Here is a 27,546-nt window from a genome sequence, read left to right as displayed (position 1 = left end):
AGATCATCAGTTAGCTGAGCAGTTACCACTTGGTAAATGCCTGTTCAGTTGTCCATGTAAAATATCCCACAGTGAAGAAGGTTTATGAACCATTTTTCATGTTCAGGTAGGCATGGACCTAAAGTGAGCTTGTGTTCAATTAACAGAGTCTAACTGAGACCAGAATTGTGAATTGTGCCCGTCCCTCGCTAGCTACAGTTATCCTGTTACCAATATCACATGACCAGAGATGGTGAAGGATGGCCAATGGCAGCAGCTTAGTGAGGGAAAAAGGGGCAAACACAATGAACAACTTTATAAATAGGTCCACTTTATTCTCATACTTGACCAGGAGGGCTCCTGGTTTTGCCTTTCCCATATCATCCAAACTCACTTCACCTGCCGAAAGAGAAGCATACACTGCTTTCTGAATTATCTACAATGTAAGATAGATTAAAAATGCAGCATAAAAACCGAGGGCAGCAGCTGTGGACTCCAAAAGATGTAAGATCTGAAGAATCCTACAAACAATTGGTGTTTATCAGAAAGGAAAGTAGCAGTTTTGGGTCAACATGCACTGGCCAGGCCATCAAGCACCTTCAAGTGATTCTAAAGTATAAATGGGTAATAGAAAATAGGCACATAATGGTAAAGACATAAACAGACTACCTTAAATGAAAACTACGTGATAAAACACATTTTTTAACTGCAGCTAAACCCAGCAGAGTAATGCACTTGGTAAGGTGGTGTCAGGTGGAAATTCTTCAGTGTTAGGAGTAATTCAATATACTTTGACTTTTCATGTCCCCCCCATTGATCCAATAATGTCACGGAAGGCTTCAGTGATCACCAGGAAAGCTCAGGATCTCTTACTTAAAGGACCACTAAATCAAAAATGTAAAATACATGAAAACACATAAATAAAAAGAAGACATTTCTCCCACAGTAAAACGAGCCATACATTTTCTCCTATGATGCTGTCACCTACAGTAGGTAAACCGACAGGTTTTGGGTTAGGCCATCTCTTGATTGGGGATTCTCAAGGCTTTCTTTAATTTTAAGAGCACTTAGTGAATGTCAGTTGCTCCATCCAACTGCCACAAAAGTGTGCAGGGAGCAGGGAGGCTGGCCGGCATCTTTGTACTGTATATACCCTTTTTAAGGAGTGTCTTTATAAAACAATAAAGGCCATGCTGAGAATCCCCCGTAAGGAGAAGGACTAGTCCAGAACCTGTTCTGTCAGATTTCTACTACCTACTGTAAGTAACAGCAACATAGGAGAAAAGTAATTTATGTAGTTCTTATTTGTATGTGTTTACATGTATTATAACTTTTTGCAACTTTTTGCATAATAGTGGTGCTTTAACTGTGATTTGCACTAACATCTGCCCCAGTGTCTGGAACTGCTGAACGTTTAGACCAACTTCTTTTGCTGAACTTTAATATCATATGCCCAGTTTACATACGTTTATTTCCACTGAACTTTATTATCATATGCTCGGTTTATTGAAATGTATTTCAGGGTCACTCCCAGGAGTTTTGTACCTAGTTTACATAAGTGTGTCTTTATAGCCATGTTTCTTTTCCCGGTGTTGCTATGAACTGTATATCTATTCCATTAGTGAGGCAAGCTCCTCAAGCAAGGCCACACTGCTCAATGGGCTCACATTCCTTTGCCAAAAGATTTATGATAAAACGTATTATACATCATCTGGAAGAATTCATTCAACACCAAAAAACAGTATGAGTGTCCACTATGTCAAGCAAAGAACAAACCCTGCAAAAAATGTGTAGTATTTAGACTCCCTGACCATTTAGATGCCCGATAAATGATAAAATAAATATTTACACCCAATCAATCAAATTTAAAATGACTTATAAATCTGGACCTTTTTCAGAAACCTTTGCTTTTTCCCGTTTTTGGCAACGGGCAAAAGCAACTTTTTTAGGGATCGAGCGCCATCCCACGCAAGTGAATGGGAGCGTTTGCAGGCTTCCATGAAAGCCTGTCAGTAGATCCCGGCGTCTCATCTCAAAAGCAACATGCAGCTTCTAGAAGTCTTTTTCTGTTGCTGACGTTGCGTTTGAATGCCAGCAAAAGCCACTGAAAGCCAATGGAAGCCAACAAAAGCCCGTATTTCCAATCCCTGCACACACCAATCCCAGCCCTTTCCTGCAAAGCCACCAAAAGCCCAGAAAACACAACACACTAAAAGCCATCAAAAGCCTCCAAAAGACATTAAAAGCTAGAAAAGAAAAACCCAGACAGGGTTTGAATGAGACGCTGAGCAGAAGCTCGTCAGAAGCCTGTGTGAACCAGCCCTTGGTGAATCTGTCCTTAAGGCAGAGGCGTAGCTATAGGTGGGCAAGGCGGAGCACATGTCCCCGGGCGCAGGACTGTAAGGAGGCGCAGAGCATAGCCACCACACCCCCAAGTGAGTGAGAGGCAGCTCGCTGGCTGCCCGAAGTGCCCCTGCTTCTCTCCCTCCCTCTGCAGAGGAATGCAGAAGTGTCAACAGCAGCAGAACAAGGGGGGGCACACCTTGATAACTATAGGGAGTGCATCTGGCTATCTAAACGAGGGGAAGGGAGGTCCATCTGGCTATCTAAAGGGGGGCACATCTGGCTATCTAAACAGCATTTGTACATTTGGCTCCACCCATGACCATGACCATATTCTGATGTGTGGCCACGCCCAATTTGCCCCCGGTTGTTGAAAAGCCTAGCTACGCCCCTGCCTTAAGGTTTACATACAGTATATATTCTCAGGACTTAAAAGTGAAACACCTGCCAAACTTTCCATTTAGTCATTTTGTTTATTGGTTTGTTTTGGTTGTTATCAGAACTGGAAATATTTAGAACCTCTGTCTTCCGACTTCCTGTCCCGCACCCAGAAACAGGAAGTTTGGTCTGTAGGAAGAGATCACCTCAGTTCCTGTTCTGTCACTTATTACAGGAAGAAAGAATGAACTCACAGACGACAACGAAAACATGGTAAAACTATTAAACCTTCACTGTATCTAAAAGTAAAATGGTAAAATGTTTTGGCTGGAAACTCACTTTAACGGTAAGTTAATTGCTTCCGTCTGCTGAAGATAGACAAAATATAAATCTCTTCTGCTGCTCATAACATCCATTTTAGCATTAGTATTGAAAACCATCACTGCACCAAAAAAGCAAACTCGCCACAACCCAGAATGCCAAAAACAAGTCAACACCAAACACGTTCTCGCAACGGATGATATTTCTCCTGCCTCATCCTTGATATAAGAAAGAAACACAGTGGTACTTACTGAGGAAGGTAAACCGGGTGGGACTTTTCTTACTTTCTTGGCCTGGACCTCTGTTGGACAGAAAACATAACAAATGATAGAACGGATATAAAACTGTGGGGATCTTTCGCCTTTTGATCTAATTAAGTTGACACAATCAGAAATTTCTGAAAGAACTCTCTAGAACACAATTTGCCTTATTCGATATAAACTCCTCACTTGGAAGTTTTACACAGGAGAAGTTTTCTCCACCTTCTCAACAAAGTACCTTTTCAAGCAAAAAAGTGCTCTAAAAAAATTGTCCCAAATTACCTTAAGTCTGATACACCATTTTGGTTTGTACTTTATCAATTGCTGTGCACTGAAAAGTTATATTGTAGGTGATAGGAGAGAACATCTCCTGGGAGAAAAACTCTCAAGAGAATAATAGTTTACTATAAGAGGCTTGTGCAACAACTAAAAAAATTATCTTGTTGTCGTCATCAACCAATCAGTTCTTAACGGTCCTTAATTCAGGATATTCTTAGCAATCAATCAGTTTTAAACCTCAACTGCACGGTGGCCACACTTCAATACATGTCAACCCACCACCGATTTACTTATACCTGACTCACTCATTTTCCATGCATAGCTACAAGACTTTTCTCAAGCTGTCCCCATAAAGTGCATTTCCCTTCTTTGTCCTGTAAGGCTATAACATGTTTAAATGATTCCCAACTAACGTTCAATCTCTCCAGGCACTGTTTACCTTCTGTACCCTGTATTCCTTTAAAGGGATACTGTAGGGGGGTCGGGGGAAAATGAGCTGAACTTACCCGGGGCTTCTAATGGTTCCCCGCAGACATCCTGTGCCCGCACAGCCGCTCACCGATGCTCCGGCCCCGCCTCCGGTTCACTTCTGGAATTTCTGACTTTAAAGTCAGAAAACCACTGCGCCTGCGTTGCCGTGTCCTCGATCCCGCTGATGTCATCAAGAGCGCACAGCGCAGGCCCAGTATGGTCTGTGCCTGCGCAGTACACTCCTGGTGACATCAGCGGGAGCGAGGACACGGCAACGCAGGCGCAGTGGTTTTCTGACTTTAAAGTCAGAAATTCCAGAAGTGAACCGGAGGCGGGGCCGGAGCATTGGAGAGTGGCTGCGCCAACACAGGATGTCTGCGGGGGACCATTAGAAGCCCCGGGTAAGTTCAGCTCATTTTCCCCCGACTCCCCTACAGTATCCCTTTAACTCTTAAGATGTTATGCTTGATAGGGCAGATTCCTATTAAGAATGCAAGCTTGATAAGGTAGGCTCCTCTTAAGCTTGATAGGGTAGGCTCCTCTTCCCCTTCTGCACAGAACATTCTTCCCTTCCTACTGTACACTACATTTCTGCACCCCCTAGTAGGGTTAGTCTGATGGGACAGGGTCCTCTTCATCTCCCACCATTTCATGTGTCCCCTAACCTCTTAGATTGTAAACTTCATAGAGCAACTGATCTTTCTTTCTAACATATCCTGTGTCCCCAAGTCTTTTAGACTGTAAGCCTGGTGGCTCATGTCCTCTTTACCTCAAACTGTATCCTGTTTTCTCCAACCTTTTAGACTGTAATCCTGATAGGACATGTCCTTCTCCTCTTACCGCTGTTTCCTGTGGTCTTCTAACTTTTAAAATTGTAAGATTGATGGCAGGCCCTCTTTGCCTCCTTTTGACTCCTACATACCACTCCACTTGGACTTTAAGCACGTTGGGGTAGATCCTTCTACCATCCTACTGTATTCAGTGTTCACCCACTTCCTAGACTTAACCTCTTGAGGACTGCAGGGCTAAACCCCCCTAGTGACCAGGCAATTTTTAGTTTAAAAGGCCACTGCAGCTTTAAGGCCAAGCTGCAGGGCCGCACAACATAGCACACGAGTGATTCCCCCCCCCTTTTCTCCCCACCAACAGAGCTCTCTGTTGGTGGGGTCTGATCGCTCCCCCCCTGTTTATTTTTTTTTTAATAAATATTTATGTTGCTGCTTTTTTTTCAAAAACCCCTCTTCCTTTAAATCCCCTCCCTCCCTCCGTCCCTCCCTCCCCCCCAGCCGGCCAATCACGCAATCGGCTGTCATAGGCTTCTGCCTATGAGAGCCGATCGCTCTCTTGTCCCCCATGGGGACAGCCGTGTCACACGGCTGTCCCCAGTGCAGCGCTGCTGCTCATCGCAGCGCTGCACGTAGTATATAGACGGCGTGATCGCCGTCTAACAGTCTCCCGAGCGGCAGTAGCCGCTCGGAGACTGAAGGCGGAGCTCCGCTCCGCCCACCAAGCAGGAGATGCGCGCGCATCCTGCGCGCGATCTCCTGCAAATGCAAGCCCCAGGACTTTCCGCCAATCGGCGTTAGGCGGTCCTGGGGCTGCCGCCGCGGCCACGCCTACTGGCGTGTAGCCGTCGGCAAGTGGTTAAAAGTGAACCAGAGACGAAGCGCCCTCATTTATTTTACCATATATATCAGTGGGAACATTAGAGAAAACACCTACCCTGCTCTCTGTTTCATTCTTCACTGTTCAGCCTGCTTGTTATCAGCCCTGATAAAATCCCTGACTGAACATTGTCTGGCTTTGCTCAGGAATCATTATAGCCGAGTCTGTCTTCTCTGATGTCTTTTCAAGCTCAAGCCTGCCCCTTTTTGGCTCTGCTATAATGACTCAGCTATAATGATTCCTGAGCAAAGCCAGACTGAATGCTCAGTCGGGGATTTTATCAGGGCTGATAAGAAGCAGGCTAAGCAGTGAAGGATGAAACAGAGAGCAGGGTAGGTGTTTTCTTTAATGTTCCCATTGATATATATGGTAAAATACATGAGGGTGCTTCGTCTCTGGTTCACTTTAAGCCTCATGGGACACATCCTCTCCCTTCTTACTGCATTCTGTGATCCCCCACTTTGTAGGGCATAAGCCTAATGGGACGTGTCCTCCTTTCTCCTACTGTAGTCTGTGCTCTCCCACCACTTAGTATGTAAGCTCAATGGGGCAGGTTCTTCTACCCTTCTAATCTATCCTGTGTTCCGCTCTCAATAAAATGTCACCAACCTGTAGGCACACCCTTCTCCCTGCTGTATGCAGTGATACCTCCCATCTGAGATTGGAAAATCGATGGGACATGGTTTTAATGTATCATATTTTCAGATGTGTTCCCCTCATGTCCAATCAACATCCCTCAGTAATCTATACAACACTAATATATCAGCATATCTTTTAAATAAACAATGTAATAATAATAATGATAAATAATAAAGAAAATGTCACTAAGGAAGATTAAAAGATCTATGGGGATAGGAACTGTTGGGAGTGTTTCAGTGTACTCAAGAAAAGGATTAAGATGGAATGGGGCTGTAGGCAACATAGCAGTTTCTGCCCACCGCTGATGGTCACCTGGCTTTTTTGTAGTAAGATTTGGTGGGGGCTAGCGTCTACCAGGCCCCTAGACTCCTCAGGGCCTAGGCAACTGCCTATGTTTGCCTTGTGGATGATCCAGCTCTGGTGTATTCTAAAAAGCGCTGCAGAACACATCTCAAATAACCAATGTCTCTCTGCTGTCTTTGAAACTACAATAGCCAGCACGACGGGGGCAGGTATACTTCTCTCTGTCGCCTTCCGGCAAATTGGAAGCACAGATAATCTGTTCTTCTCCTCATCCGAATCGTCCAAAATAAACCTAATGTGCTTAGCATTTGTTCCTGCTAAACTGGAGGCAACAGCCACAACAAGCAGAGACCGTGGGTAGCAGGGAAATGTCTCGGAGCTCTTGTCATCCTTTGTGTCTCACCAGGGTTCATGGTTTATCTGAGAGTGTAACGGGATACTATTACCAGGCAAAGAGGGAAAAAAAGACAGAACAATAATACACACCCATTGCGCTGCTGTGAAAAGGCCTCCTCCGGGAGTTATTGCTGGAATAATGATAGTACTGTGAGCCAGGCTTGGTGGGTGACATAGCCCCTGAATTGCCAATGTCCATGTCACCTCCGAGAATGCTTTGCTAGAAACAAAAACAAAAAAAAATATATAGAGGCACAAGATAAAAACAACAACAAAAAAAGACAATTAAAAAATGTATATAGAAAAATAAGCTAAAAACAACAACAAAGAAACAAGTAAAAAAAAATATAGAATAAGCTACCAATAACCTCAATATAACCTAAAGTATGTACTAATGACAAGTACTGAGCAGTCTGTGGCCACAGGCTATTTTGTTCTGTCATTTATATCTGTGCAGTAAAATATCTCCCATGCTGAGAATCTATATTTAAACCAAAATAAAAACATACATTTGATACAAGTGATCAGCACAGAACTGTAAATGAACAATTCTCACACTGCTTACTGCCACTATACTTATAATGTCCTTAACTTGTAATATTCACACTGTCTGTCCTTGTATTGTTTTTGTTTGTGTTTGTTAAGCAACTGCCAAGACAAATTCCTTGTAGGTGCAAACTTACTTGGCGAAAATAAATTGATTCTGATTCTGATCATAATGTTGACTTGCAAAACTGCAGGACAAGAGCAGTTGAGATTTTCAAGGAACTAGCTAACAATTTGGTGGCAAGAATTAGAGAAATACAAGAAAACAAAGAAAAAATGATAGCAGTAGCTGTAGTTGGAATAGTTGTACAATAATATCAAAATAAAAATAACGATAAAATAATATAATTTTATCACCATTATCTTCAATTTCTAAGGCTAGGCAAGCGCTTTGGCAGAATCACTAGCGTTGTGGAAAATGCATACGTTTTTGCCCATAATGAAAGTCTATGGGGCAAAAAAAAATGCATATGCGTTTTACAATGTGCGGTTTTCAAAACGCCCGACTTGCTGCATTTTTCTCAAAAACGCATGTAAAACGCACATGATGTATTTCAATGCAGATGCAGAGGACTGAATTTTTACATGCGTTTTGATGCATTTTTATCACATAAATATGATACTGTATTTTACTCCATTGAAAAAAATGAAACTATTAGATAAACGCAAAGCTCGAACGCACCGAAAACGCATGAAAACGCAATCGCAAACACATACATGCAACCAAACATTTAGAAATGCAAAATGCTGAAAATACACGGTGTGCTAGTGTGCTCCTATCGGTAACCGTCACCATATTACACAGCACTGTACATTACGTAACAATAGGGGAGGATTATAAAGTTTTGAAAAACAATTATACTAACAGGATAAAAAAGGGAGAAAATGGTCCTGTCCAGAAGAGCTTGCAATTAAAAAAAATGTATTTCTCACAAAAACATAAAAGAAAAAAAAAAGGATAACAAGTTTCTGTAAAGATAAAAAGATCTGGTTTAGAATAAAATACTTGTGCAGAAGAGGAAGTATTTCTTAATCCTGAGTGATAAAACTGATGCAGAAACTCCCATTCAGAAGCCCAGGTGCTTTGGCACTCCCCCATAGTTTGAGTGTTAGTACATGAAACATATTCAAGCAATAAAAATAAAACTACAGAGGCAAGGGAAAAGAAACCACATAAGATAGTAAGCAAGGAGATCATTACAGCAATGTCGTTTACGTCACGTTAAACTCTTCCCCCCATCACTGCGAACTTGCAAAGCGCACCTTGCCTTCCACAGAAATTGTCAATGTTGTCAGCAGGGTAAAATTGCTCTAAAGTTAACAAGTTAAAGCTAATCACAACAGCAGAGATCTATTTACTATTTTGCAATAAGCTACGTCGGAACTTACCCACAATACACAAGTCCCTTGATTACACCTAGCAGTGAATACATTGTTCTTTTAATTGTTCTCACATGGAAGACAGCAGGTGTAGAGCTTCCCATTTATATTAAGGACAAATTTATCGTTTAAAAAAAGAGGAAAAATTTAAAATTAAGTGCCGAAAAAAATCCAACTTTATCTGTACTTGTAATCAACTTTTAGCGACTGAACTAATTACTGTACTTGATAAAGTACAGAATGTGTTTTTTGCCTAATCTATATTCTAATCACTGTGTCACTCACAACAGACTTAGCAATGCTTCACTAGAGCAGTATTCACATGCAAAATACCCTAAATGGGCCAATTATGACTGTTCTCCTCTTCCCTGGTTAACCCACTGAGAACTGAAAAAATTCACAAGCCACTCCACCGCTAAAACAAAGAGTCCTTGTCTTAAATTAAGTCAGCCTTTTGGATTCCTAAATAGCTCAACAAAGTGGCATGTCTTTAGCGAGGGGAACAGTTGGTCAAATACGACCCATGAGATGGAAATTGAAGACACGAGAATATTTTATTTTGGGGCAATATTTAGAACTTTCCAAACTATGTGCACTAGCCGGGTGACGTGGAAGAAAACTCCTCATGAATGGATGGTCGGGATGGGAATCTGCTAAGTATTCAGAATGATTTCTGGTCCTCATAACAATTAATACATATTTTTAGGGCACAGGCAAATCCAGCTAGATACAATAAAAGTCAAAAAACAGTGAGGCCAAATTATAGCAGGACTTTTTAGATCTATCCTAATAAAATGGTTTGCCTTTTCAATAAACAACAAAAAATAAATAAATAAAACCATTATAGACAAATATAAAACTAAATAGTAACAAATATACCAATAATAATAATAAGAAGACAAGAACAACAAATACCACTTCTATCATTATTATAACTATGTCACATTTGTGTATTATAGTTTTTTTGTTCATAGATTTTTATCGCTTTTCCTTTAAGGATATTTCCAGGCAGTATAAAAATAAAAAAAACACTTACCTGGGTTTCCTCCAGTCCCTGTCAGCCGTCCTGTACCCTTGCCGCAGCTCCGCTCATCGCCGATGGCCGGGGGTCCCCTCCGGCGCAGGATGTCCACTGCACCTACGCAAACGGCTCTCAGAGTCGCACTGACATCATTCTGACTGTACTGCCCAGACGCAGTAGTTCTGCACCTGTGCAGTACAGTCCGGATGACGTTAGCGTGACCAGTGAGCCGCAGGCTGGAGCGCAGAAGAAGCCGACGCGGAAGCCGACTTGGCGAGGTCGGCTTCTCCACCGGAGGGAACCGGGAGCCACCAGAGCTGCGGTGAGGGCACAGGACGGATGCAGGGGGCTAGAAGGAGACCCAGGTAAGTGGATTTTTATATTTAAAGTGCTCGGGCCTTCCCGATAGTTTCCAATTTTTACCGATTTCGAAATGTAATCCATATCTAAAATGATACTGAGGACAGTCTGGCGACAAGCAGCTTGTTTGCAGATTAATGTGGAAGGGGCATCCCTTGCAGGAGAGGAACTCCTGCATAAATTCCCTTCCCCGCCCCTAAGAGCCTCCTTCTCATTGGGTCTCCTCTGCTTGTTCCCCGCATCATGTGACACAATCTGAGCAGCAACAGAGGGCCAGTGGTTGCACAAAGGATTTTTTTCAACTAGTGGCCCACACACACTACAAGTGATAACCTATGCGGTTCACCTACATTGATCGGACCGATGTCGTGTCTCCATGCTCTGAATGCAAAAATCGATTCAGTGTCGATTGAGTGATATGTGAACAGTAGCCAATTCCTGTGCAATTGACCGATACCTTCCATCCTGCTTGATCCTCTAGGTTTGTTGATTCTACTGATATGAATCACTTGTCATCAATTGGGCATACTAGAACACACTTGATTTTCTCTCAATTCGATAAAATTGGTCGATCGTACAGCCAAATCACTAGCTGTATGGCCACCTTTACTTTGCACCAGTAGACATCTTGCCTAAAGGTGTGTACATACAGGCAATTACTGTCACTTGCAGAAATCGGGACTCAATCCCTTGGATGACAGTTGGAGGCCAAGTGCTGTACAGATGCATCACTAACCTGTAGGCAAGCATGTTCTGTTGCTATGGAGAGGGGAGGATAGACAACGTGGCTTTGAGTAGGAGGAGCAAGTAGGAGAACAGTGGGTTTGGACTGCTCTCTGCTGTGTTAATCTGGCACTGTGGATCTCTCAGCGACTCATTGGTGCCACCCTATCTATGCACACTCTATTCTCAGCAGAGGTGGCCCCGAGAACCATCCAGCTTGCGTACATCTGATTGAGGCACCATTGCTGGTAGCTTTGTACTACACAATGCAATGCAAAACTGTGGAGACCTTGACTGCATACTGCTGCTGCCTATGTCGCCATTACTCGCAAGAAGATAAGGACTGGGACATGATGGATCAATATTTGGCCAATAAAATAACTGAACTGAAGCTGGAGCTAAAGGCTAGAGAAAAAAATACTAGTGTTGAGTTCAGTTTTGCCCTGCATGCCTTACTGGTTAGAGCTGCTGTTTTCCTTGGAGCAGTGGTGTGCCGTCTCCCCCCCTCCCAAATGCACATCTTTTATTACCACTGACCACTGGTCTTTTGCTGAGTTCTGAGCTCCACACATATTAACATTAGGATTAGTGGATGGGAACTCTAATCAACCAAAAATGACAGAAGAGTTGTGGTTAGAACTCTAAGATAAACCGTATGCCCCAGAGGGGAGGAAGCTGCATATCACTGACGTATGGAAAAGAGCAGCTCCAGCCAGTATCCAGAGCAAAGAGGAACTAGTCAGTAAAAGCTCTGCCATCAATATTTTTCCCTTAGCTTTTAGTCGTACTTTCACATAGAATATCACTTGTAGTGTGTGGGCCATTAGCTGAAAAAAATCTTTGTGCAAATAATACCTGTAGCAAAGACCAGATGAAACTCAAATATTTCAGAAATACTTCTCAATTGTTTTATCATGGCTCTGAGCGACAGTGGATAAAGTACCCATAGTCATTCAGGTTTAAGATGTCCATACACTGGTCAATATTTTCTATTGATATCTGGCCGATTTGATTATATGATCACGACCTATCATGTTTTGCCTAAAGTGGATGGATTCATTTGATTGTGCCAGATGGAAGATATTGATCGTCGGTGGGCCCAGAGTACATCGCTAGTGGCCCTCAATTTTCTCTCACCTGCCCGCCAGGGCTTTCTCCTCTTTCTTATCTCCTCCGCCAGAAGGTTCTTCCTGCAGTGTTGGACCAGGAGGTAGAAAAACTCCCAATAGAAACCTGCAGCAAGTCTTCACTGTGAGCAGCAACACATGATTACTGCTGCTTGGCCAGCAAATGGATTTCCTCAGCTTTTCCAGCTCCCTGTTCGACACTGCCTTCCTGTCTCTTTTCTCCCATTGTTACGTGACAGACACTAGGGGCTTCTAGTGGCCACGTAAGGTATGTGCCACGGTGGCTCTAGTGTTTGGCCTCTAGCATTTAGTCACGGGACGCAGGCACCCTGGGAGAGAAGAGATAGGGAGGAGCCCCCTTCGGTGGAGAAAAGACACACCGGCAGACAAATGAGTGTAGGCTCTGCGGCCTACACTCTGCACAGCCTGAAGGAGAGGGTTTGATGACATAGATAGGGAGACCTGGCAGGCAGTGCACACAGATTTTCAATCAATTCCATGCTGAAGTCTATTTAATTTTTTTGTACAGTGTGTGAAGAGATTCAGGCAGATAGATCCCTCTCTGACCAAATATTGGTCTGTGAGGGATCTATCTGTTGGCCACATCCATCCACATGGCCCCCTTTACAGCAGATGGAAGATTTTTAATAAATTCTGATTGGTTGATGTGCACTGCACATTTCTCTCTGCCTCGTGAGATGAGGACGCTGCAGAAGCACTGAGTGTTCCTAGATTTCTCCTATTCCCGGGCTTGGATTGACATTTCTCTCACACAACAGCCTTCCTCGCGGCTCCTGGAAATTATAGTCTGGTGTCACATATTTACCAGAGATCTACAGAAAGCTGTAATCTTCTGCAGCCCGGTGGCTGTCACTGCTCAGCCTGACAACTAATAAGGTAGAGAGATTTGGTGGTTGGCCAAATGGTGACGAGAAGGGAGGACTAACTGAAAACCGCTGATCTTCCAGCTCACAAGAAGACACAACCTGATCTAACGCCGGCAAAGAGAGTCATCTATCTCCCATGTAGAAAAATGCTAGCTATGCTTCCTGAACAGCACACCTCACTTGCTATGGATCCTTCCCGCACAGTCCAGTCTGTGTGGCCTCCAGACTTGAAATCCAATGAAGTAGTCGACCAGCAGTGAAGATTTTCGATTTTCTGTTTAATTCACAAAGACAGTGAATAGACAGCCATCACCCGGTGTTGGTATCAGGCGTAAGTATAGCTCTCAGGTATAAGTAGCTCTCAGATGCTCACAGCGTTGTAGGGCACACTTGGAAGTGAGTGTGTCTACATTGCAGCTGGGCAGTAAAGCACAATGGACAGTCGCCGTTTCTAGTGGTCTCACGCTCTTTGTCAAGTGCAGTGGCATCTGCTACTTCTACCTGAGAGCTATACTTACACCTGATACCAAAGCCACGTGATGGCTGTATATACACTGCTCATTCATAATCATCAAAATATGGGTTTAATTATGGAGGTTGTATGGAGATAGGAAAATAGACTTAGAGTAGACTTTACATAAAAACCTGTCTTCCAACTCCTTTTTGCCAATATATAGTTACCCTACCTGCCGTTGATCCCAAAGTAATGTCATCAGTGTGAAAATCACAATTCTCCTCTTGTCACAGCAGCTGTTACCAGATTCTGTCATCTTGCATACCTATATAATATACAATTCAATCTGGAAGCACCACACTGTTCCTGAATGTACAGCTTTCTATCAGTAAAGCTTGCACACAGATGCGCCCTGTTTAAAATAGGCCTCATCTCCTGCATTCGCTGTCATCTTGCATACTAATGTAATACCCAGTTCAATCTGGAAGCACCACACTGCTGTTTTAATGCACAGCTTTCAGTTTAGCTCGAAAATATACACTCCCGGCTGCTAAAATTGAGCCGCATCTCCTGCAGTCAGAGATAACTAAAATAATAAAGGCGATGAGAGATTTACAATTGCAAGTTAGAAAAAAAGAGTTTATTTACATTACAAAAGACAACTTAAATGCGATTGTAATTATTCTACTTTATATTCATCTATCAAAAGGGAATATAAAGACCAAACAAAAAAAGCGTTCTTTGTCCCAAGACTAACTAGGGCAGGAAAAAAGCTACCAGTCATGTGATCAGTCAGCGAATGACAGCAGAGAGTGGGAGGCTGTGACGCATGAAGGAGGCCCACAGCGCTGGAGCAGGTAGATATTACACCACTCCCTGCACTACTCTGCATACGGGTGGGGAGAGGGAGGGGGAGTGGGCCCCCACAGCTTCCAGGCCCCCCCTGCAGCCGCAGGGACTATTGTTACACCCATGAGGAAGGCCATAGTTTAAGATTGGTAAAATGACAGGTATTTTAATTACACAGTTAGTTATTTGGGTTGAAAAAATACATATGTCCATCAAGTTTAACCAATAAATAAGGTACAGCACTAGCCTGCACCCAGGGCTGGATTTGTACTCTTTAACGCCCTAGGCCACTGTCACCAGCCACCCCCCTACCTGAGTATAGGTAGCGAGATGACCCCTCCTCCCTTCCCTCCAGTATAGGTAGCCAGATGACCCCTTCCCCCTTTCCCTCCAGTATAGGTAGCCAGATGACTCCATTCATCCCTCCTTTTCCCACCCCCTTTCAGTATAGGTGGCTAGCTCACGTTCACACTGCAGCAGCCATCAGTGTCACTCATTTCTCCACTCGTCTCCAGTGCAGAAGCTTCCTCTTGCTCTCAGTCTCCAAAGCTGCCCAAGTCCAAAGCCACCGGCCATAATGCAAACGTGCACAGAGAGCAAGGTGGCTGCTGCACAGGCAGCTAGTAGCAGAGTACTGCGATCAGGCGCTCGCCTGATCTCCCCGCATTGCAGCATTTGCAAGCTTGCAAATGCTGCACCAGTTTAGCCTGATGCTTTGGTGCCCTTGCTCCTCTGGTGCCCTAGGCCATGGCCTAGGTGGCCTTGGCCTAAATCCGGCCCTGCCTGCACCCTCACATTTCCCTGTTTATCCAGAGGAAGGTGATAAACCCTTACTTGGACTTGGTCCAATTAGCGCCAAAAGGGAAAAAAATTCCTTCCTGACTCCAGACTCAGAACCAGACTAATTCCCTGGATCAACACCACCAGGCATTACCTAGTAACTGGAGCCATGGATGTCTTTCAACGCAAGGAAAGCATCTAAGCCCCCCTTAAAGTGGATCCGAGGTGAACTTTTACTCATTGCATAATTGTGTTCCTTTCCTATTGTTTATAGGGCATTCCTCAAGCCAAATACTTTTTTGTTTTTGTTTTAATGCTCTAATTCCCTATTAACTAAATAAACCACGCCCGCAGGTTTTCAGAGAGCCTTGGCAGTAGCAAAGGCTCATGGGAGCTCAGTCTGGGCAGGAGAAGGAGGAGGTGTATTTATACATGTTAATTAGATCTCCTCCAAGGTGTCTTTTCTCCAGACCAAATAAGCCCAGTTCATCTAACCTTTCTTGGTAAGTGAGACCTTGCATCCCTCCAACCACTTTTGTCCGGCGTCATAATTACCCGGGCACTCTTTTTATATATTCACCTTTGGTGTGACATACGGATTCCTCTATTATTTCTATAACATGCAGAGCAATGCTCAGCTAAGCTGAAAGCTCCTATCTGCAGACAGCCCGGGAGTCGGGAACCCCCGGGGGAAGTTGGCTTGCCAGGTTCCGTCTGACCCCCCCAACGTATCTCTGGGTAATTTAAGGCCGGCCTGATATACAGAACCTTCTGTCGCCTGGATTAATATATGACATTTTCTATCGCGCATCTCTATATATCAGTCTGTTGGCACAATGAGCGGAATGGTAGACAGGCCGTCCCAGCGTATCGGAACACCGCGGGTCACGTTGCAGGTGGGAATGGCTAATGCAGCTTCGCTTGGGAAATGCCGAACAAAATGTATGTCTACTTATTTTAAAGAGCTTGTAAATGGAACGCTACGCATTTAGTATTGTTCAGCCTACTTCTCACATCCCTAACTGCCTGCAATAAAGGGAGAGATAAAGCCTTCACAAACCATCAGCCTGCAAGATTCATTTACAACACCATTTGGGGATTCTGCTTAGCCAAATGAGCGCTCACAGGAAGCAGAGTATTAACTCTATTAGTGCCTGTCATGTGCGTAGCCGGGAACTCACCCTGGGAGGCTGACCCTGACGTACTGCACAGAGGACGGCAGGTAGGGTAAGGAGGGCCGGTGCTACCAATGGGGTCAAACTGAGCAGCCATCTTAGCGTAACCTGAGTCAGGGTTAGCAGGGGCACACTAACCAAGAGGGCCTGTAACGACTCATAGCAGGAATATAGGAAAAAAATAATTCAGGGTACCCACTTTTTACATTCATTATTCTGGTTTCAGCATCAGAAATGCTTCCTCTAAGTGACAGACAAATTCACTGTTATATGAGGAGAATTACCAAAACTACTGACCAGTGCAGGGCTCATCTTACAGTCTTAAAAGCCTCTTTCTAAAGAGAATCTGTACTCTAACATTCTTACAATAAAAAGCATACTAAACTAATTATTATGTTCTCCTGGGCCCCTCTGTGCTGTTTCTGCCACTCCCTGCTGCAATCCTGGCTTGTAATTACCAGTTTTAGGCAGTGTTTACAAACAAAAGACATGGCTTCTAACTAGAGTGTGATAGGCTTGAGAGTAGCTCAGTCTCACTCATACAGAGCTTGGAGAGGGTGTGTATAGCTTCTGCCAATGACAAGCAGTGCAGCACAATCCACGCATTCCAGCCTCAGCCGACAGAGCCAACAGAAGAGAGAAGATTAGACCATATAACAGAGATAACACAGCCACTGGGCAACTAGAAAAGGCTGCAGTAACACAGACCACATTAGAACAGGTATAGGAACTTATAGGATAGAAGAAATAAAGCTGAACATTTTGTTACAGAGTCTCTTTAAATGCTCCAGAAAAAGTTCCAGCTAACTTGGTAACCCCAAATACATTAATAGATGATGTAGTAGATGGGAGTTGGACCTTAAAGAGAACCCGAGGTGGGATTTAATTATGTTAGTGGGGCACAGAGGCTGGTTGTGCACACTAACACCAGCCTTTGTTGCCCCATGGTGGTGTGCCTCCAGGACCCCCCTGCGAGCCGCTATCCCCTCTGCAGTGCTAGTTACACACAGCGTGTCGCCAGCACAATGTTTACCTATGCGATGTCAGTCAGCACCGCTCCCCCGCCTCCTCTGTATCGGCGCTACCGGCCCACGTCCCTTCCCTCCAATCAGCGGGAGGGAAGGGACGTGGGCGGGTAGCGCCGATGCGGAGGAGCGGCGCTAACAGACACGGCATAGGTAAACATTGTGCTGGCGACACGCTGCGTGTCGTGACTCGCCAGCACTGCGGAGGGGATGGCGGCACGCAGGGGGGTCCTGGAGGAACACCATGGGGCAACAGAGGCTGGTGATAGTGTGCACAACCAGCCTCTGTGCCCCACTAACATAATTAAATCCCACCTCGGGTTCTCTTTAATATCCAAATACAGCAGAGTCCTCAGTATCCAGCACCGGCAGGGATCACCTGATGCCGGATACATGGGCTTGCCAGTTGGTTGAGCAACCAGCTGAAAAAGCACAAACATACTCCCACCATGCAGGATAGAATACTTACTGAACCTCCAGTGATGTCCTGTAGCTTCTAACGGGTTCCTGTCGGCTTTCCGATGTCCTCTGTGAACAGCTCCTGGCTTGTCACCTGATCCGCGTTGGGTCAGGTGACTTGCCAGGAGCCGTGCATGGATGCCAGAAGCCGCTAGGAGCTACAGGACATTGCTGGAGATTTGGTGAGCATTCTATAACCGTCAACCCTCAGGTATGCCGGTTAGTTGAGACTTCCAGTTGCCTGAGTTCTGGGTAACGGGGACTTTGATGTACCCCTGTAACACTAGACCCCTGATTTTTAGGCAGATCTGGTATAGCAGCAACCCCTCTCTACAATAACTACGTCTGAAAATCACTCATCAATGGTACATTGCAGTTAAGAATAATCTTATTATTAATAATTCATGGAGATGACAGACTGGGATTGCTTCTTACTGTCATATCTGGTGGTCCTGTCATAGACGCCAGATTACTAGCAGGATAATATAATTGTTTTCAAAGGGCTAGATGATAACTGTGAAATACAGTTAGGTCCATAAATATTTCGACAGAGACTTTTTTTGTTCGGTACATTACCACAATTAATTTTCATTGAAACAACTCTCGCAGGCTATTTCATAGGCAGGTGTGGGCAAGTTCATCGTTATGTAATTCTCAATTAAGCAGATAAAAGGCCTAGAGTTGATTTGAGGTGTGGTGCTTGCATGTGGAAAGTTTTGCTGTGACCAGACAACATGCGGTTTTAAGGAGCTCTCCATGCAGTTGAAAGAAGCCGTCCTTAAAGTCCCTAGCGGTATTGACAGATATGTCCGTCCATAAAAACATGCTGTGAGCAGTATAAACGTGCATACACATCAATACTCTCCTGCACTGTATACTAGACCCTTGTTTGACACATTTTGGCAAGTTACAGGAAAAAAAAGGTTTAAAAATAAATTTGATCACTTTTTGCACAGAAATCCTGCAATTGAACGCTGGGGAGGTTAAAATGAACCTAAACCCAAATAAAAAAATGAGTTTCACTTACCTGGGGCTTCTATCAGCCTCCTGCAGCCACCCTGTGCCCTCACAGTCACTCATGGCTCCTCCAGTCCCCCGCTACCAGCTAGTTCCATTTTTACCGACTCTGAGTCAGCAGGCTGCCACACGTACCTTTGCTTGCGTTCCTGCAGGTGCAGGATGCTATCGCAGACGTCAACACGTATCAAGATACGTGTTGACGTCCGCGATAGTGATGTTTTCAAGGGGAAAAAAAAAGAAATGCTTCTTATAACTAAATTCTTTATTGCTGTATATTGCTGTATATTGGTATGTAACCCCGCCTTCCAGTGATGTCACAGCCTAGGCTGTGATGTCACATAGCCTTCTTCCTCACAGCACTCGAAGAGATCATTTGATATTCCTGCTCACTACACAGAGGGGGAAAAAGAAAGACATTCCACAATGATTCACTTTGTCAGCAGTAAAGATGCTGGCATCTCTGTTGCATTTAAGAATGTTATTCGGGGTGGGGTAAGATTTTACAATGGGCAAAAACGGCTAAATACCTTATAAATGAATATTGTAAGAAATAAGCAATTTTATTCACAAAGATTATACCTAAACGCCTAACCCTAACCACCACGCCCACGCACAAACACCCCACAATCCCGAAATTTCTATACTCCCCTATGGAGGCAGCTGAGAAATAAAGTTTTTTTTCCTTGTGTCAGGGTTGGTAGCATTTGGTGGTGGGAGGGGTTAAGGATAGGCATGGGGGAGGGGTTAGGCATCAGTTAGGGTGTTGTACAGGGGAGGGGGTAAGGGCTAGGCGTCAGGTCGGAAGTTTAGGGGGGGGGGGGTAAGGGTCAGGCGTCAGGTAGGAAGTTTGTGGGGGGGGGGGGTAAGGGTTAGGCGTCAGGTAGGAAATTTGTGTGTGTGCGTGGGGGGGGGGGGGGGGGTTAGGCATTGGGGGGAGGGCGCTTTGAGTCCGCCAGGAGAAAAGTGCGATATAAATGTTATTTGTATCGCCTTTTGTCTTAAAATATCAGTATTGGGATTACTGGGTGCCCAAATTTCCATGCGCCTTTTTTCGAAAGGTGCAACTTTACAGACTATTAACTAAGCTAACTCAGTTACAAAATATGAATTTCCTGTCCCTAAACTACTACTGACTACACACTAACACAATTACTTCACTAGTGCAGTAAGCTAACTCTCTAACTGAATCACAAAGCTAACAATTGCAGGTACACTTATCTCAAATTATCACAAATCAATCGCAAATTGCAAATACACAGCATTGCTCTCTCCAACACAACCTGTCCACACAGTACTAAGTAACAGAAAGGAGTTAATCCAAAATGACGTTTGCCTTATATAGAGAGGGGTGGGCCCGGAACTCAGCTCATCCATATGGGTTGCTAGGCAGGCCCGGCTCTATCATTAAGGCAAGGGGGGCAATTGCCCCCGGGCCCCAGAATCTGTAGGGGCCCCTAAGGGTTCTCCTATTTTTCCCCAAATTCTGTGTTGCCGCTGGGCACTGTGGCCACGGCGTATCTGCGTGATGGAGGACCGTGAAATGGCAGCGAGCTCAGCAGGCAGGGACGGGAGGCAGGTATACATACTTTACCTGCTTCCGTCGGCATTACAGTTACCACGGTTCCCTTCCTGTCTGCTGAACCGCAGTGGTGCTTTTCCTGATGTGACGTCATATGCCTGCGTCACGTAGGGGAGAGAGCCGCTACGGTCCAGCAGACAGGAAGGGAACCATGATGCCGGCGCAAGCAGGTAAAGTATGTCTCCTGCCCGCCGCCCCTGCATGCTGAGCTCACTGCCATCTCACAGTCCACACCTCCACCTCAGAGAGGGGGGATCTTGGGGATGTTTGGGGGGGGGGTTCTGTTTAGGGGGGGGTTTGCTCGAGGGTGTAGGGCGCCCCCCAATTTACCTTTGCCCCAGGGCTCCCAAGCCTCTTAAACCAGCCCTGTTGCTAGGGACATTCTGATTGTTCCCCAAAAATTAAAAAAAAAAAATGCACTTCCATAATGTACTCATAATCGTAATTACGACTCTCTACTGTAATTACAAGTGTAATTATGAATGTACTTAATGTCGTATCTTGTATTTATGGCTCGTAATTACGATCTCACGTAAAATACGAGTCATTACGCCCAACACTAGGTCCCACGGTATCTACAATAGTATAGCCGGATGGGACTCGTACTGGTCCTGCAGGACAGTACAGGTGGAAATGATAAAGTGCTTAACAACCCCACACTCCTAACATGTTTGGCCCATAATGGGCTTTGTCTGAGAAGAAAGCAGGTGCAAATAGAGTGCTACTACATAATATAAGGCAGAGCAACAATCCACCAAAGGATACAACCGTCCCTGCATATGTATGCTGCTGTCAGAGTAGTGAAACCATCAAGCTATTTTAAAGGAGCAAAGTGATAGAAATGTAGTTAAAGGGGCACTATGGCGAAAAATTTTAAAATTTAATTTATGCGCAAACACAGACAAATAAGAAGTACGTTTTTTCCAGAGTAAAATGAGCCATAAATTACTTTTCTCCTATGTTGCTGTCACTTACAGTAGGTAGTAGAAATCTGACAGAAGCGACAGGTTTTGGACTAGTCCATCTCTTCATAGGGGATTCTCAGCAAGGCTTTTATTCTTTATAAAGATATTCCCTAAAAAGGATTTAAACAATGATGCTGGCTAGCTTCCCTGTTCACTACACAGTTTTTTTGGGAGTTGGACCGAGCAACTGCCATTCACTATGTGCTTTTGAATAAATCCCTGAGAATCCCCCATGAAGAGATGGACTAGCCCAAAACCTGTCGCTTCTGTCAGATTTGTACTACCTACTGTAAGTGACAGCAACATAGGAGAAAAGTAATTTATGGCTCATTTTACTCTGGAAAAAACGTACTTATCTGTATGTTTGCACATATTTTACATTTTACAATTATTCGTCATAGTGCTCCTTTAATAATAGGCCATTTTAAGGCAAAAAAAAAAACAAAAACCTTTCTAAGTTACGTAACGGAAAAGTCAAGTAGCAGAAAAGTTTGGAAAGCCCGGAGTTCTATGTGTCATCTTTTCTATAACGTCTCCGTGGAATTCATAAAGCACACACAAACACCCCCCCCCCCCCCCAACAAATACAGAAATGTCTTCTGGTACAGTGATAATAATAGTTATTGGCCGCGATTATATAATGTTTCTAAGCGAAATATCTTCCGACTCATCGCTTCCTTAGAAATGTATACAAATACGGGTTCCCAGGAGCTGACACCAGCGCTTAGAGTAAACAAAAAAAGCAGTATATCCCCTGCAAATTGTAATTGATAAGGGCAGGTCGTAAATATTAGCATGCCTAAGTGAAGCTCTGCGACATTTGACTTTAATATCTTTGTAGTAATTTAAACAGTCAAGTATCAAGTAAACATAGGAATTTAGAGATCTTTTTAATTATCTGGGTAATTACGCCTATTGCTTATTATAAACCAATGTGCACCTGGTTTGCGAAATCTGATTTTTTTTTTTTTACCCTTTTTATTTGCCTTTGGCTGCACTGCCATAAAAAATATGTCACTGCATGATGAACACAGGTTAAATATTTAATTATTCCTATTATGGGATACATGGGACTAGAGCTGCGAACTGGGAACAGTAACAAAGGATGAATAGTTGAATGTGGCAGCCTAGTAGGCCGCCGCTATTTGAGATAATGATCTTCGGTTTCACGTAAGCACAAAGTACAACAATTACGCAAAATTAATACTGTGATTTTGGCAAAACACTGTGAAAAGTCGGTGACAGGACTGCAAGCTTTCGGCTCAGTTTCAAATAAGTTCCTTTCCACCTCATTTCAAGGTGTGATTCCACGATAAAGATTTATGTTACAGATTTAAAGGACAACTGAAACAAGAGAGGTATGGAGACTGCCATATTTCCTTTTAAACAATACCAGTTGCCTGGCTGACCTGCTGATCCTCTACCTCTAATACTTTTAGCCATAGACCCTAAACAAGCATGCAGCAGATCAGGTGTTTCTGACATTATTGTCAGATCTGACAAGATTAGCTGCATGCTTTTTTTTCTGGTGTTATTCAGACATTCCTGCAGGCAAATAGACCAGCAGGGTGCCAGGCAACTGGTATTGTTTAACCTGTTGAGGACCCTGGGCTTACACCCCCTAGTGACCAGGCTATTTTTTCCTTATTAGGCCACTGCAGCTTTAAAGCCTCGCTGCAGGGCCGTCCAACTCAGCACACAAGTGATTCCCACCCCCCCCCCTCCGCCCCTTTTCTGCCCACGAACAGATTATTATTTTATTTTTTCCCCCAGCCCTCCCTCCCCTCGCCAACCAATCAGCACAATCGGCTGTCATAGGCTTTAGCGGATCGCTTCCCTGCCACCCAGGGGGACAGTCGTGTCACACGGCTGTCCTGAGTACAGTGCTGTCGTAGATCGCAGCACTGTACAGAGTAAATAGACGGCTAACAGTCTCCTAGCGGCGACCGCAAAACACGCCCCCAATTGGAGTTAGGAGGTCCTGGGACTGCCGCCGCGCTCACGCCAATTGGGGCGAGGCGGTCCTTTACTGATTAAAAGGAAAAAAATATGGCAGCCTCCATATAACACTCACTTCAGTTGTCCTTTAAAGTGTACGTGAAATGACTTTAAAAGTAGAATTAAACTGAAAAGGGCCCAGTGCCATTGGGTGCCTATACTCAGGGGTAAACTGGGCAATTTCCCCAGGTCCCTTCTCCACTCCAAGGTCTCCCCCAACTTAAATGCAGCCCACAGGACACCTGTTGGGAATGCCCCCAGGTTAATTCTGACCAGAAGGGCACGTTTTAACTAGAATCAGCCTTACCCTTGGTCAAGTTACGGGCAAATCTGACCCGTCTCAGAGCTTGGCCAAGGTGCCTTGCCAGCCTCTTTCCCTTTATGCCCACAGAGTGATGTCAGTACCCACCAATCTTGCCCTCAAATGTTTGCAGGAAACAGATTGTGGGTGGTTACTGACATCCTACTGTTGGCAGGGAGAGGTGGAGGCTTCAGGGTCAGGCTCCGGGAAACTGCTATGACAGTTGGGATCCCTCAGAACTTAGTTCATGGGGTGTAAGCCATTATATTGAAGAGGAGGAGGAGAGTCACTGGGTAATATGACTGACTAGGTACCCTATTGCCCTGGGGTAATTCTCTTGTTAATATTACAGAGCCAAACTAATCCACCATCCATACAGACTCTGGGTGTTTCAAGTCCTACCCCATAGGGCAGGTAGGATAATTGTGTAAAGAGTACGGAAGCAGGTTTTTATGGTATGTTTTACCAGATTGTAATTCCTCTTTAACCAGAAGGTCAGAGATTAATACAATTAAAACATCTACAAGTACAGGGGAAAAGCCCCAGAGCTGTGAGGGGGGCCTCAACTACTAACCTTCCCTTCCTCGAATAAAGGGGTCTATCTATCTATCTATCTATCTATCTATCTATCTATCTATCTATCTATCTATGTATTCTATCTATCAGATCAGGTGTTTTTGTGGCTACATTTGTAATGGGTGTGAAGATCATTGACCACACTTAAGGGGCCCATACACTCAGCCAATTTTTGGCCGATCGATCGATCAAAATTGATCGATCGATTGCTCGACTGCAAATCGATTGCCCAATCGACCGATTTGCGGCCGATTTGCGGCCGATTTCAATCGATCTGGCAGGCTGGAAAATCTAGGTCGATCTGTTGAGATTGCTTATCATTTTGCATTGGCCCTAATGGAAATCTGATGGCAAAAAAAAAATGCCATCAAATCGATTTTCAATAGATTTTAAACTAAAATCTATTGGAAATCTGTTCCTAGTAAAAAATGTTCCTAAACACATCAGATAGATCAGAGATCTATCTGATCAGGGGCGTAGCAATAGGGGTTGCAGAGGTAGCGACCGCATCGGGGCCCATGGGCCAGAAGCCCCCCAAGGGGCCCTCCCTCAACCACAGTATTAGCTCTCTATTGGTCCTGTGCTCATAATAATCACTTCTATAGATACTTTGAATAGTGGTAATCCTTAACAAACTGTTTCCCATCCTTTTCTTGCACCTCTGACACTGTAGTTGCCCTTGGCAGGTTTTGGTGCGCCGTATCAATTGTTACGTATAAAGTGCTTGGGGGGGCCCCATTGAAAACTTTGCATCGGGGCCCACTGCTCCTTAGCTACGCCACTGTATCTGATGATCTATCTGCTGCTAATCTAACGAGTGTATGGCCACCTTTCGATTTGCAGCAGATTCGACCATCAGATACATTCCTGTCAGATGCCTGTCAAGTGGAATCTGACAGGAATCTATCTGATGTGTGCCACACACTAGGAACAGATTTCCAATAGATTTCATAATGAAATCTATTGGAAATCAATCTAAATGCATTATTGGACCATTAGATCCAATGCATCCTGTCAGATAGATCAAATCGATCAAAATCGGCAGAATCGTTTTCCGATCAATTGATTCCATAGAATCGATCGATGGCTGAAATCGACCAGTGTATGGGACCCTGTAGTTTATGACTATTGCAAGGTGAGTCCCTAGGCTGTGAGGGTCACCAGGGGTAGGCAAGGGAAGGAGTGAGAACATTGGGGGGCACATTACAGTTTTTCTGGGGGGAGGGAGCCATGACTTGTAGTGATGCCCCTGGTTGCCCCAAATTTATTAAGTTAGTAATCATGCTACATTTCCTACCTACTTTTTACTACTGTTTCACTTTTTAGGGACTATAAAGTTACTTTCTATGGAAGAAAAGTTTAGTTATCTTAGCTATTCAGGCTGGTTTTGCAGTCAGTTTGTTGGCGCATCCTCGTAACCTGTAGGCCCCTCTTTTTTCTGCGTCCTCAGAACTCCCGTCAATACTATGAACACACTGGGAGAACCTGTTCTTCGCCATGTGATTAAAACTGGATTCAGCAGTCAGAAGTATAAGACGCAAAACACAAAGGAGATGCAGGTTTGGCTAACACCTATAAGAAATCGGTGCGTCCCTTCCGGAGGCTTGCGAGCGCCACAACCGCACATGAAAACACCCCACAGAGTTCACAGTGTTCCCGTCTCTAACTTCCACTTGTGTCAGCAGCTTCCAAATCTGCAGGCAGCTCAATGAATTGTGCTGAATGGGTAGCGGAGGAAGGTGTCAGCCTCCGAAAAGCCTCAGCGGGATCAAATGCGCCGGATAAAGGGACAGGGCTGAGCAGCTGAACGCAGAGAATGAGAAAATCCGCGGAGTCATTTTATTTATTTTTTTATAACAAAATAATACAAAGGCTCCTATATATAAAGTCCTGATTGCTAGATTCAAGCAACCTGATTTGACGTCGAGTTCCTACGTAAATAAATAACCCCCAAGACATGTAGCATCTATAATTTATCATCAGAGCCAAAAAGAAAGGACAAAAGAGGGGTAATTGCTACTCCTCAGTACTCCGCGTGAAGGAAGATACGCTACGTGGCCAAAAGTAGGTGGACAATCGATCTAATGAACAGTTTCCTGCCATTTTAGCCACGCCCCTCAAAGCTGTCTGCCAGGAACTTTCATTCGTTCTTGGCTGTCCCCTCTCCTTACCGCCACTTTAAAGAAATGACAAGTCCCCAAAACCTTCACTTTGTGGGATGGTCAATGGGATCCTAGTAATCCTAGATTACGTACTTATTTAATGCTAATTACATGTGGTTTAAGTCTGGTACACACTTTCAATTATAATTGGCCAATCACTGACCGATTTTGCTACCTCCATGAGGGTCGCGTCCGTCCAATAAACGCACCTGGATATTTTACTATGGTCATACCTAACTCTACTCTCACACAGAACCCTCCCCCCAATGCCTGACCCTTAACCCCCCTGCACAAACTAACAACCTAACCCTGAACCTCCCCTGTACAAACTACCTATCCAACGCCTAACCCTTAACTGCCCCCCCCCCACACACACACACACACTCACACTACCTGCTAGGCTTTAGGGTGGGTGCATACATACATCAAATTTTGATTGGCAATATTTGGCCGATCTTATGTCTTTCATACAGTACTAAAGCTTACCTGCACAACCTGTTCAAAATCTTTTGGTCACACCATGTAACAATAGCTGGTGGTAAAATTGGCCAAGCATTAGCCAGTCAAAGTTGGATGCGTGTACCAGGGTTAAAGAGAACCTGTACTGAGTAAAAATATTTAAAATAAATACATGAGGTAACTTCAAATGAACATTACATAGTTACCTTGCCATCAGTTCCTCTCAGAAGCTCACCATTTTCTTCTGACAATAATCCCTTCCAGTTCTGACAATATTTTGTCAGATCTGAAATATATCAGTTGCTGTCAGTAAAATATCAGTTGCTGTCAGTTATAGCTGAGAGGAAAACTGATGTCCCAGGTAATGTCCATGTTTCCCTATGGCTCAAGTGGGCGATGTTACAGTTTAACTGTGTGCTGACCAGAAAGCGGTTATGGGTAATGGCCATTTTCAAAATGGAGGACGGAAAATTCCCTTTATCACAGTGAACAAACAGGAAGCGGGACAGGAGAAAGACACTGAGGAGTAGACTACATGGAAGGTAAGTATGACCTGTGTATGCTTATTTTGACTTTTAATTTTCAGTTCAGGTTTTCTTTAAGTATTGAGCCAGTCCAAACCATCAGGAAGTGGATTTCATTGGCCTAACAACGTGCAATTTGCAT

At 44.2% G+C, this 27,546-nt stretch overlaps 1 protein-coding gene and 1 long non-coding RNA gene across 20 annotated transcripts in view; one reads left to right on the top strand and one right to left on the bottom strand.

Moving 5' to 3' along the window:
* The window catches only part of TCF4 (transcription factor 4), a 578,937-nt gene that overhangs the window by 249,627 nt on the left and 301,764 nt on the right, over nucleotides 1-27,546 (bottom strand). For 18 of the 19 annotated variants that reach the window (XM_068251303.1, XM_068251305.1, XM_068251312.1 and 15 more), the window contains 2 exons: nucleotides 7,125-7,254; nucleotides 3,273-3,322 (listed from right to left, as the gene is read on the bottom strand). In XM_068251303.1, the coding sequence (XP_068107404.1) occupies nucleotides 3,273-3,322; nucleotides 7,125-7,254 (180 nt within the window). Of the gene's footprint in view, nucleotides 1-3,272; nucleotides 3,323-7,124; nucleotides 7,255-8,969; nucleotides 9,058-27,546 lie in introns of those variants that run through there. The other variant, XM_068251321.1, reaches the window with a different exon arrangement.
* LOC137530598 (uncharacterized) lies at nucleotides 49-26,105 on the top strand. Its single transcript, XR_011023649.1, has 3 exons — nucleotides 49-106; nucleotides 2,823-2,973; nucleotides 25,710-26,105. It is a non-coding gene; the product is annotated as an uncharacterized lncRNA (long non-coding RNA).

Source organism: Hyperolius riggenbachi, chromosome 1 (assembly GCF_040937935.1).
Source record: "Hyperolius riggenbachi isolate aHypRig1 chromosome 1, aHypRig1.pri, whole genome shotgun sequence".
NCBI lineage: Eukaryota > Metazoa > Chordata > Amphibia > Anura > Hyperoliidae > Hyperolius > Hyperolius riggenbachi.
Note: the sequence above shows the minus strand (reverse complement) of the source record. Positions and strands in the feature narration are given on the sequence as shown.